At 43.3% G+C, this 13,023-nt stretch overlaps 1 protein-coding gene across 3 annotated transcripts in view; it reads left to right on the top strand.

Moving 5' to 3' along the window:
- Nucleotides 1–13,023, top strand: part of SLC9A8 (solute carrier family 9 member A8) — an 80,165-nt gene that overhangs the window by 17,469 nt on the left and 49,673 nt on the right. For all 3 annotated transcript variants that reach the window (XM_053574282.1, XM_053574283.1, XM_053574284.1), the window contains 2 exons: nucleotides 3,340–3,398; nucleotides 10,957–11,040. In XM_053574282.1, the coding sequence (XP_053430257.1) occupies nucleotides 3,340–3,398; nucleotides 10,957–11,040 (143 nt within the window). The remainder of the gene's footprint in view (nucleotides 1–3,339; nucleotides 3,399–10,956; nucleotides 11,041–13,023) is intronic.

Genomic DNA, 13,023 nt, shown 5'->3' on the forward strand with positions numbered 1-13,023 from the left:
ATTTTTTTTTTTTTGAGACAGAGCCTCAAGCTGTCACCCTGGGTAGAGTGCCATGGCATCACAGCTCATAGCAACCTCTGACTCCTGGGCCCAAGCAATTTTCCTGTGTCCCAAGTACCCTGTTTCCTCGAAAATAAGACATCCTCCGAAAATAAGACCTACTTACAGGAAAGATAAGACGTCCCCTGAAAATAAGACCTAGCGCATCTTTGGGAGCACACCTTAAAATAAGACACTCTTATTTTCGGGGAAACAGGGTAGCTGGGACTACAGGTGCCTGCCACAATGCCTGGCTATTTTTTGGTTGCAGCTGTCATTGTTTGATGGGCCCAGGCTGGATTCGAACCCACCAGCTCAGGTGTATGTGGCTGGCACCTTAGCGGCTTGAGCCACAGGCACCGAGCCGCATTAGATGATTTTATGTCTAATTTAAGTTTATGTCGCTTTTTGTTATTTCTATTTATTAGTTAAGTTCACATATTTCTTTTTATGGTTGTTTATATATTTGGGGCTAAAATTTGTAAGGTATGAAAATGAAATGCGTGCAATTGTATTGTCCATTATCTTTTGTTGTGTGTATCAAAAACAGGACCCCACCCCCAATCACACATTATTTTAGAGTGAGAAAAGGCCAAATGGGATTAAGTAGAAGGCTGGAGATTTGACTTTGAAATGCCAAAGTTTAGCCTTAATGGTGCTGTTAGAAAAACCATGTTTCAGGGCAGTGCCTGTGGCTCGGTGGGTAAGGCACCGACCCCATATACAGAGGGTGGCAGGTTCAAACCCAGCCCTGGCCAAACTGCAACAAAAAATGCCAGGCGTTGTGGCAGGTGCCTGTAGTCCCAGCTACTTGGGAGGCTGAGGCAGGAGAATCGCTTAAGCCCAGGAGTTGGAGGTTGCTGTGAGCTGTGATGCCATAGTACTCTACCAAGGGTGACAAAGTGAGACTCTGTCTCAAAAAAAAAAAAAAAGTTTCAACTTGTAAGCTAGATTCAGTTGAATCCTTGAGTAAATAGAACACAAAGGGCTCCCTTGTCATAACCTTCTTAACCATGTTTGTGCTTTTAATTATATTAATTCCTTCTTGTTTTAAGAATAGTGCTTTTGGGCGGTACCTGTGGCTCAGTGGGTAGGGTGCCAGCCCCATATACCGAGGGTGATGGATTCGAACCTGGCCCTGCCAAACTGCAACAAAAAATAGCCGGGAATTGTGGCAGGCCCCTGTAGTCCCAGCTACTTGGGAGGCTGAAGCAGGAGAATCTCCTAAGCCTAGGAGTTGAAGATTGCTGTGAGCTGTGACGCCACGGCACTCTACAAAATGAGACTCTGTCTCTAAAAAAAAAAAAAAGAAGAAGAAGAGTGCTTTTGCCAGGCATGGTGGCTCATGCCAATAATTCCATCTACTAGGAAGGCTGAGGTGAGAGGATCCCTCAAGGCCAGGAGCTCAAGACCAACCTGGGCAGCATAGGAGTCTCTCCATCTCTTGCAAACAGACAAAACGAATAGTGTTCTTGACTGGGGGTGTGGTGGCTCACACCTGTAACCTTAGCACTCTGGGAGGCCAAAGTGGAAGGATCGCTTGAGTCCAGGAGTTTGAGCTGTGAGCTAGGCTGACACCATAGCATTCTAGCCTGGGTAATGGAGTAAGACTCTGTCGCAAAAAAGAAAACCAAAAACAGAATAATGCTCTTTTTGTCAGTAAAGCTTTTGAGTAGAAGATGATGAAAAAGATCACTCTTAAGTCACTGTAGTATCTGTGGAAAGACAAGAATGAAAAATAAAGTAAAAACAAAAAAGTCATTCAGTTCCTGAGTTATTAAATTAAAATAGTAAATTAATATTAAAGTAATTCGCTTTTTTTTTTTTTTTTTTTTGCAGTTTTTGGCCAGGGCCTGGGTTTGAACCCACCACTTCTGGCATATGGGGCTGGCGCCCTACTCCTTGAGCCACAGGTGCCGCCCCAGTAATTTGCTTTTTAACATTCTGTTGGATTCAGGGTGATACCTTTAAGTCTGAGTTTTTGTAAAAAAATAAAAAACTCATAAAGTTAAAATGACCTTACCTCCTCTGTCCCCTTCAAAGTACACTTCTCCCCACTCCAGTAGAAATGAGTGTTAGAGGGCGGCACCTGTGGCTCAGTCGGTAGGGCGCCGGCCCCATATACCCAGGGTGGCGGGTTCAAACCCAGCCCCCGCCAAACTGCAACCAAAAAATAGCCAGGTGTTGTGGCGGGCGCCTGTAGTCCCAGCTACTCGGGAGGCTGAGGCAAGAGAATCGCTTAAGCCCAGGAGTTGGAGGTTGCTGTGAGCTGTGTGAGGCCACGGCACCCTACCAAGGGCCATAAAGCGAGACTCTGTCTCTACAAAAAAAAAAAAAAAGAAATTAGTGTTAGAGCAGGTCCTTTGCCTGTTAAATTTTTACGTTCTGGTGTTGTCTCCTGTCCCATCCATAAGGTGTACTTCTTCAGGCTTCTTCTTGATGGGGAAAGCTCCTTCCTCAGTAGGAAAGGGAAGTCTGTATCTTGAAACATCTGTGGCCGTGGTCTGCCAACTTGCTATATGTCACCTCCTACCGGAGAGTGTGATTTGGTAGGTCTAGAGTTCTGCTTGGGCATCTGTATTTTATAAAAAGCCCCCATGGTGATTCTGACGAACCAACAGGAATAAGAGCTGTTTACCTAGTAAGTGGCAGAGCAATCACAAATTGTCCCTGTGCTGTTTCTTTGGGAATTATTTTTGGTAGGTGCTTTATGAGAGAATGATGAGCCTGTCAGCTTTGTAGAAACATCCCTGAACTTAGATGGTCTGTTTTCTTCCAGGAATTTCACAGAACTTTTACTTTGGGTTATTTTCGGCATTTTGGTTTTATCTCTTAACTAAATATTTGACGTAGAGCTGCCATTTGAGTATGAAAAAGCAATCATGGATTCTTTTTTGGAAATGGTAGGAATAAACAGTACAGGGCAAACTTGTGTAAACTCTCTGCCATCTCACACTCAGAATGGATAGATGTAGCAAAAACACCAGGCATTAAATCTTCCATGCCAACCATAGCATTCTTGGGTCTTGCTTTGTAGAGTAAGACCTTGCTTTTCTTCCTCTCAGATTTCTGTAGACTTCATTTTGGTATGTTTGCCTGAAATTCAAGTGTGGGAAACTCATATGACTTACAAAACTTCACACTAATTCCCATTCTTATGTTTTCAGATGTAAAAAAACAGAACTCTATAAAAATCATTTATAGGCATAATGAATAGTATTCAGTTTCTATACAATAATAAACCTGAGTGAACTTTCTCATATCTTAAATTTATGTTAAACTTTATGTTTTCTCTTTTAGGAATTCTCATGGGAGCAGTTATAAAAATTATAGAGTTTAAAAAACTGGCAAATTGGAAGGTAGGTTTGCTCAACTGTTGATTTTTATCATAAACACAATTTTTGATTGTTCCTTAATTTTAGTAACATTGATGGTTATGCTGGCTTTCTTTTTTTTTTTTTCTTTTGGTTTTTGGCCGGGGCTGGGTTTGAACCCGCCACCTCTGGCATATGGGACCAGCGCCCTACTCCTTGAGCCACAGGCGTCGCCCTATGCTGGCTTTCTTATCATTAATTGACTTTCAGTAGAGTTGTTTATATTCTCCCTTTAATTTTTTAACATTCTGGGCAGCGCCTGTGGCTCAAAGGAGTATGGCACCGGCCCCATATGCCGGAGGTGGCGGGTTCAAACCCAGCCCCGGCCAAAACCACAAAAAAAAAATTAGCATTCTAATGGATTCAGGGTGATATCTTTATGTCTGAGTTTTTGCAAAAAACATAAATTTCACACCGTTTCGAGTGAACATGGAAGCACTCAGTGGGATGTTCTGTTGTTATTTGCATTTTTTTTTTTTTTTTTGAGACAGAGCCTCAAGCTGTTGCCCTGGGTAGAGTGCTGTGGCATCATAGCTCATAGCAACCTCAAACTCCTGGGCTCAAGTGAGTCTCCTGTCTCCGCCTCCCAAGTAGCTGGGACTATAGGCACCCACCACAACGCCTGGCTATTTTTTGGTTGCAGCCGTCGTTGTTTGGCGGGCCCGGTCTGGATTCGAGCCCGCCAGCTCAGGTGTATGTGGCTGGTGTCTTAGCCGCTTGAGCCACAGGCGCCGAGCCATTATTTGCATTTTTATCATCCTAGACTAACCTACTTTATTAGATGGAGTTTAAACATTAAATAATGTTATTGCTCCCAATTTTATTCTGACAGCTGAGGATAATAAAATATATTTGTTCAGTGCTATGGAGCTTATAGTTTATATACTTCAGCTCATGTTGTGCTCATGACAATCATGTGAGGGAGATTGACCAGGTATTATCACCACCCATTTTTACAGATAAAGGAAGTCATACTCAGAGAGGTTGAGGCATATCTAATGTCAGAGCTGGAAAGAAAGTGGCTGAGTTGAGTCCTGGATATTCAGTATCTCTTTCATTGTACCATGCTGTCCTCAGTTTGCGGATGTACATACCCTTGTGTCTGCACAGTGGTTATTAGGGTGTGAGATCACTTTGGGGTGTGAGGACTAATTGAAATTTGAATTTCAGCTTCAACTTGAGCATTCATATTGAGTGGAATGTTACAAAATTCACTTTGCAGAGAGAAATAATGTTCATTTCAAAACAATAAAGAATTATATGGCTGTAATTTATCACATCGGAGCCCCTCTTAATTTGATACAGCTCCTAGGTGTTAGGAGGAATTTAGCTGTGACCCATATATTGTAAAATTTGCAAAACAAGACAAGCCTTATAGTCTGACCTCAAACACAGTATGAAACTGTTATAAATAATAGTCACGGGCTCAGCTTCTATAGCACAGTGGTTACGGCGCCAGCCACATACACCAAGGCTGGCAGGTTTGAACCCGGCACAGTCCAACTAAACAACAATGACAACTGCAACAAAAAAATAGCCAGGCATTGTGGTGGTGCCTGTAGTCCCAGCTACTTGGGAGGCTGAGGCAAGAGAATTGCTTAAGCCCAAGAGTTTGAGGTTGCTGTGAGCTGTGATGGCACAGCACTCTACTCAGGGCAACACAGTGAGACTCTTGTCTCAAAAAAAAAAGTCATGAAATATTCTGTGTATTTAAATGAATTCTCAAAATGTATAATGAGCTCCTAATATTGATAGAACTCCCTCAACTGAGGAGAGAATAGAGAGAGGGGCTGGGTAGGCCCTTAGGAAGCATAGTGCACGCGGTATCTGTGCCTTCCTTCAACTTCCTTAAATTTAGCCACATGGGGCAGAGTGTGGTGGCTCACGCCTGTAATCCCAGCACTGTGAGAGGCTGAGGCAGTTGGATTGCTTGAGCTCACAAGTTCCATACCAGCCTGAGCAAGAGTGAGACCCTGGGGCGGCGCCTGTGGCTCAGTGAGTAGGGCGCCGGCCCCATATGCCGAGGGTGGTGGGTTCAAGCCCAGCCCCGGCCAAACTGCAACAAAAAAATAGCCGGGCGTTGTGGCGGGCGCCTGTAGTCCCAGCTGCTCGGGAGGCTGAGGCAAGAGAATCGCGTAAGCCCAAGAGTTAGAGGTTGCTGTGAGCCGTGTGACGCCACGGCTCTCTACCGGAGGGCAGTACAGTGAGACTCTGTCTCTACAAAAAAAAAAAAAAAAAAAAGAGTGAGACCCTGTCTCTAAAAAATAGTGTTGTGGGCACCTATAGTCCCAGGTACTTGGGAGGCTGAGGCAAGAGGATTGCTTGAACCCAAGAGTTTGAGGTTGCTCTGACCTATAACATCACAACACTCTATAGGGGGCAAGAAAGTCAGACTGTATCTCAAACAAAAAAAAATTTAACCACCCTGAAAGTGGGTTCCTATAGGGCAGGGGCCACAGACTGGTCACAGACCCTCTCTCTATTCTAGGCTGGATGTGTACATATTTTGTTTGATTTAACTTAAAATCAATCAAAATTTGTATTGACTTTAAAACAATTAAAAATTGGGTGGTGCCTGTGACTCAAAGGAGTAGGGCGCCAGCCCCATATGCCGGAGGTGGTGGGTTCAAACCCAGCCCTGGCCAAAAACTGCAAAAAAAAAACACAATTAAAAATTGTTAGTTTGATTTTAAAATATTATATCTATCTATATAAAATTCTGTAAATTTTACATATAAATATGAACTTCTAGCTTCTCTTTAAAAAGCAGAAGCTCAGGCTGGGCACAGAGGCTCAAGCCTGTAATCCTAGCACTCTGGGAGGCCAAGGTAGTTGATTACTTGAGCTCAGGAGTTAAAGACTAGCCTGAGCCAAGAGCAAGACCCCCTCTCTATTAAAAATAGAAAAACTAGCGGGGCAGGATAGCAGCACCTGTAGTCCCAGCTACTTAGGAGGCTGAGGCAGGAGGATTGCTTGAGCCCAAGAGTTTAAGGTTGCTTTGAGCTATGATGACACCATGGCACTCTACCCAGGGCAACAGAGTGAGACTCTATCTCAAAAAAGAAAAAGTACACAAGCTCTTTTAGCCCAAGGCCCAACTGTGATAAGAGGCCCCAACCAGTGGCGACCCTCCCAGATCATGCGATATGGCCTGGAAGGAACCTTTTCTCGTGACCTTTGGTCTAAGTAGTGGGAGTAGGAGATGGAAGGTTATTAAAGGTGAGTGATGGATGTGATTCATTGCCTAAAAAGCCATGTAGGCAGCTAGTGCTTGACCTCAGAAAAAGGTAACCTTTCCAGCCGGGGATAGATAGAGCAGGTTTCTTGGAGGAGCAGGCATTTGTGGAAAGTAAAAGCAGGAAACAAGACCCCATCTGGAAACCAGATGTGCAGGGAGTAATGGGTGAAAAGAAAAATAGTGAAGTAATGTGATATTTTCTTTCCATGAAGATCTGTTTCCATACTGTCCTGCTGGGTCTGCTTTCTACCTGTATTGTCATATGCTGAATATTTTTCTTTATATCAACTTGTTTTTTTATTTATGTGCATTTTTAGCAGTGATTAAAAATATTTTATTATAAAACATACATAACAAAATTTACCATTTTGGCCACTATTAAGTGTGTGATTAAGTGGCATTAAATACATTCACGCTGTTGTATACCGATCACCATAATCTACTTACAAGACTTTTTCATCATCACAAGCAAAAACTCAGTACCCATTAAATAACAACTCCCTAACCTCTAGCCCTCAGTAACCTCTAATGTACTTTCTGTGAATTTGATTACTCTAGACCAGGCATCCTCAAACTTTTTAAACAGGGGACCATTTCACTGTCCCTCAGACTGTTGGAGGGCCGGACTACTTAAAAAACAACTATGAACAAATTCCTATACACACTGCACATATCTTATTTTGAAGTAAAAAAACAAAACGAGAACAAATACAATCACACCGCCTCATGTGGCCCGCGGGCTGCAGTTTGAGGACCCCTGCCGAGACACGTGTAAGTGGAAGTACGCAGTATTTGTCCTTGTATCTGACTCATTTTAATTGGCATAATGTTTTCAAGGTTCACTCATGTTACAGCATGTGTCAGAATTTCATTTCATTTACAATACTCATTTGTACATATATGCCACATTTTATTTATCCATCATTCATCTATTGTGGATGCTTTCCGTTGTTAGACCTTTTGGCTATTTTGAATAATGCTACTATAAATACTGGTATGTGATATACATTTATTTTAAAAGCAACACTATAATACTGTTTTTGTTTTTTTGTTTTGTTTTGTTTTTAGAGACAGAGTCTCATTTCATCACCCTCCATAGAGTGGCATGGCAACACAGCTCACAACCTCCAATTCCTGGGCTTAGGCGATTCTCTCAGCCTCCCGAGTAGCTGGGCCTACTCGGGAGGCTGAGGTAAGAGAATCACTTAAGCCTAATAGTTTGAGGTTGCTGGGAGCTGTGGTGCCACAGCACTCTACCCAGGGAGACAGCTTGAGACTCTGTTGCAAAAAAAAAAACCAAACAAACAAAAAAAAAAACTACGTCCCTTAAAGATTATGTCTGCATTCATACCCAAGGGTGCTATAACAAATTACCATTAACCGTGTGGCTTATTATAACAGAGATCGATTCCCTCAGTTCTGGAAGACAGCAGTCAAAATCAAACTCACACCAGGGTCAGGTTTCCTCCAAGGGCTCTGGAAAGGAATCTCTGCTAGACTCTTTCAGGTTTCACTGCTCCCCGGGCATTCCTTGGCTTGTGGCAGCATCATTTCTACCTGTCCACATCTTCACATGGCCTTCTCCACGAAAAGTGTACTTCTGTTGCATTTAGAGTCCACCCTCGTCCAGTGTGATTCTCATCTCGATACTTACCTTAATTATGTCTGAATATGAACTGGGGTGGGCTGGGTTGGGGTACACCATGCAACCCTACTATGGGTGGGTTCTCCCTTTGCAGGGGTTTAGTTTTCAAAACTCTAACGAAACTTCTAAAAGGATCTATATAGTGGTCCCTCTGCACAGATCCTGAGACTAGGTTGTCCCACAAAACATGGGGCGCAGCCCATTTCTTTCCACATAGTCCCAGTCTGAGTCATGAGCTTGTTGTGCATGCTGTTATTTTAAGACTTAATAAGGCATTTCAGAAGTCATCATTTGCTTCTATTCTCGGCCTTGTTTGAATGTTATTTTAGTCTTAATGGTAACAGCTGTACATTTATAAGGCATTCTTTTGAATAGGGATTTTGGTAAGAAACTGAACTGTCAAGATGGGGACATGGAAATGTTCACATGAAATCGGGGCTGCTTTTGCAGTTTTAAATAGACCATGTGTTACATGAAGCCATATTAGGCTTAAGGACCAGTATATATTTCTTCCAAATTCTGTCAGCAGCTAAAGAGATATGTTAATACAGAAAATGACATTCTCATTGTTTCATCCCCCCAAAGATGTCTGTATTCTAGGAGTACCTTTCACAGTGGCACTTCACATTCAAATCTGAAATCATGGTATAGATGTTTTTCTCTTACAAACTTCACTTTGAAATTTGAGCCCAGTGTTGGAGGTGGGGCCTAATGGGAGATGTTTGACTCCTAGGAGCAGCTCCCTCATGAACAGATTAATGCTGTCCCTTAGGAGTAAGTGCTCACTCTTATTAGTTCACTTGAGAGCTGGTTGTTAAAAATATCCGGACACCTCCCTGCCTTTTCCTCTCTCTCCTGCTACCTCTCTCACTGTGTTGTCTTTCCACCGTGAATGGAAGCAGCCTGAGGTCCTCACCAGATACCCAGTTTGGAACTTCAGCAGCCAGATCGTGAGCCAAACAAACCTTTTTCCCTTGTAAATTCCCCAGCATCAGATATTCCTTAATGGTAACATAAAACAGACTAAGATGGGCGGTGCCTGTGGCTCAGTGGGTAGCGCACTGGCCCCATATACTGAAGGTGGCAGGTTCGAACCTGGCCCCACCCAAACTGCAACAAAAAATAGCCGGGCATTGTGACAGGTGCCTGTAGTCCCAGCTCCTCGGGAGGCTGAGGCAAGAGAATCATCTAAGCCCAGGAATTGGAGGTTGCTGTGAGCTGTGACCCCATGGCACTTGACCGAGGGCGATAAAAAGAGACTCTGTCTCTTAAAAAAAAAAAAAAAAAAAAGACTAAGACACATGGTAAGGGGCTCTCTTTATAGCCACATCCCAATTTGCGAGGGTATCACAGTCAGACTTAGGAAAATGGCAGAGCTGTGACAAGTAGAAAAAGGGTAGAGCTATTTTAACCATGTGTATGGTTTACTTTTACTTTGAGAGGATTTTTTTTTTTTAGGGATTATTACTGTATAACCTTTTTTTTGGGTGGTATTCAGTGTGTGGACTTGTTTTTGAAGATGTCCTATCTGGGCTCGGCACCTGTGGCTCAAGCGGCTAAGGCGCCAGCCACATACACCTGAGCTGGTGGGTTTGAATCCAGCCCTGGCCTGCCAAACAACAATGATGGCTGCAACCAAAAAAATAGACGGGTGTTGTGGCGGGCACCTGTAGTCCCAGCTCCTTGGGAGGTAGAGGCAGGAGAATCGCTTGAGCCCCGGAGTTGGAGGTTGCTGTGAGCTGTGATGCCATGGCACTCTATCCAGGGCAACGGCTTGAGGCTCTGTCTCAAAAAAAAAAAAAGAAAGAAAGAAAATGTCCTATCCTGAATTGAAATTTTCTATATTAGAATCAATTTTCCTGGCTCTGTGCCTGTAGGTCAGGGGCTAGGGCGCCAGCCACATACACCAGAGCTGGCGGCTTTGAACCCAGCCAGGGCCTGCCAAACAACAACCAAAAAAAACAAAAAAATAGCCGGGTGTTGTGGCAGGCACCTGTAGTCTCAGCTACTTGGGAGGCTGAAACAAGAGAATCTCTTAAGCCTAAGAATTTGAGGTTGCTGAGAGCTGTGACACCTTGGCACTCTACTGAGGGAGACATAATGAGACTGTCTCAAAAAAGAAAAAAATGTCTTGTCAATGCAGTTTTATTTTGTGTATGTGTGCGTGTCTTTCCTTCTGCTTGGTTTTAGTCATTTAAATATTGTACAGCCAGGAGCGGTGGCTCATGCCTGTAATCCTAGTGCTCTGGGAGGCTAAGGCAGGTGCATAGCTTGAGCTCACAGGTTCTCTACTAAAAACAGAAAAAACTGAGGCCTTAAGAGGATCACTTGAGGGTGGCACCTGTGGCTCAAAAGAGTAGGGCGCTGGCCCCATATGCCAGAGGTGGTGGGTTCAAGCCCAGCCCTGGCCAAAAACTGAAAAAAAAAAAAAAGAGGATCACTTGAACCCGAGTTGGAGGTTGCTGCGAGCTATGATGCCACCGCACTTTACCCAGGGCGACCGCTTGAAACTCTGTCTTAATAAATAAATAAATAAATAAACCTTGTACCTTTCCCCTGGGCCAATCCCTGAGAGGATAACCATTTTGACTCTTCATTGATGAATTTATCTCTTAACTACGCAAATTCCATGTCTCTGAAAACCCAATTTTTATTTATAGGAAGAAGAAATGTTTCGTCCCAATATGTTTTTCCTCCTCTTGCTTCCACCTATTATCTTCGAGTCTGGATATTCATTACACAAGGTAAGACTCGGGGACTTACCTGCGTCTCTAATGCTTCTCTAATGTTTCTCAACGTTTGTCAGGTAAGTCGTTATAAGCCTCGGCGTTAGTTTGGTAGAAGTGGCTCTGTTCCTTCCTGGACCTGCACGGTAGAACTGGACGGCAGCGCCTGACTTTTGGAGCAGACGTGGTCCACTGGCTGCGTTAGTGGTTTGAGCATTTTGGCTGACTGACTTGGTGTTTTCCACAGAGGGCTGCTTTGCCTAGCAAGACAGCCAGAGTGATTTAAAGTGACACATGGAAAATGCATTGACTCCTCTTGTTGGACACAGACTGACACATGTTAAGAAGACAGACTATGGGCTCGACGCTCGTAGCACAGTGTTACAGCGCTAGCCACGTGCACCAAGGTTGGTGGGTTCCAACCCAGCTCCAGTCAGCTGAACAACAATGACAACTGCAACAAAAAATAGCCGGCGTTGAGGCGGGTGCCTGTAGTCCCAGCTACTTGGGAGGCTGAGGCAAGAGAATCATTAAAGCCCAAGAGTTTGAGCTTGCTGTGAGCTGTGGCAGCACGGCACTCCACCGAGGGTGACATAGTAAGACTCTGTCTCAAAAAAAGAAAGAGGACAGACTCTGTCCTGGAATGATAGGAAATGTGCCCTAGGCTATTTGCTTCTCAGCTCACCCTGTGGAGCCTCTCTCCTTCGTTGGGCCCATCCACCCTTCCCTGGGCCTCAGCCTCCATCCCTGGTCCCATTCCTCCTTCCCAGGCTGGAGCCCCATCCTTCCACATATGGCACATGTGATCCCACAGTTACTCCACCCATTCTTGGCCACCCTGGCTCTCTCGGTATCACTATGGTGTCACTCTGCCCATTTCTTGTTTTTTTTTTTTTTTTTTTTTTTTGATACAGAGTCCCACAATGTCTCCCTCAGTAGAGTGCTATTGCAGTTGTCGTTGTTTAGCTGGCCCTGGCCAGGTTTGAACCCACCAGCCTTGGTGCATGTGGCTGGCGCCGCAACCACTGTGCTAAGGGTACCAAGCCCCTCTGCCCACTTCTGTGCTTTGTCTTGGCCTTGCTGGCTTCTGCCCTCTGACCCCCCCACCCCATGTGACCCTTTCTGCCTCAGCAGGAGCTTCTCACTTTAAGCTTGTGTGTATGTACATGGGTTTTTTCCTTGTCCGTGAGTTTTCTTAAAATATAAATGTATTTAAGTGTTAAAATCAGGTGGTTCAACTTAAAATATTAGTAATACAACAGTTATTTTGTGACTGATTTAAAAAAAAATTGTGAAGGTTGGAAGAACAAAAGTTAGGCCAGCCATTGGGAGAGAGGAAAGAGCCTGGATGTCGAAGCCAGAGGCACAGGTCTGATCATGTGCTGCCCCCTACAGTTTCCTTTTTGGTAGAGTAGAAATTAGAAATAAAATCCACCAAAACCCCAAAAACCCTACCTCACAGGTTGCTTTGAGATTTACACTAGATGAAAAAATGTAGGCAAGGCACCTCCCACCATGCTAAATAAATGGAGCGTTGCTGTTTGTCACTACTACTGACATTCTTTGTTATTAATTAGATTAATACTGCTAATCATAATAATAATAACTGTTAAACATAAGAGTTAAATTTAGTTTTGATAAAAATATGCTTACTAAATCTTTCATTTTCTATCTGGATACTAAAACAAAAAATTCTAAGGTGTTAAATACAGATTTTTTTAATAAGTGATTATTTTTTATTGGGCACCTATCCAAAAAAAAGGTGAAAAAGATGCTTAACATAAAAGGTGAAAAAGATGCTAAGTTTTACATACTGTTACTGACATAACTGTTAAAAAGGAAACAAACAAAAATAAATTGAAGATCAATATCTTTTACTCTTTCATTTTGTAAACAAAATATTAAAAACTATGAGCAGATTATGAAAATATTTCAGAGCAGTGCTGAGGAAATTTATTTTGATATTGAATATATATTAGATCATGTAAAGTTTTTATTTTC

The sequence above is a fragment of the Nycticebus coucang genome, chromosome 21 (genome assembly GCF_027406575.1).
Source record: "Nycticebus coucang isolate mNycCou1 chromosome 21, mNycCou1.pri, whole genome shotgun sequence".
In the NCBI taxonomy this organism is placed as follows: domain Eukaryota; kingdom Metazoa; phylum Chordata; class Mammalia; order Primates; family Lorisidae; genus Nycticebus; species Nycticebus coucang.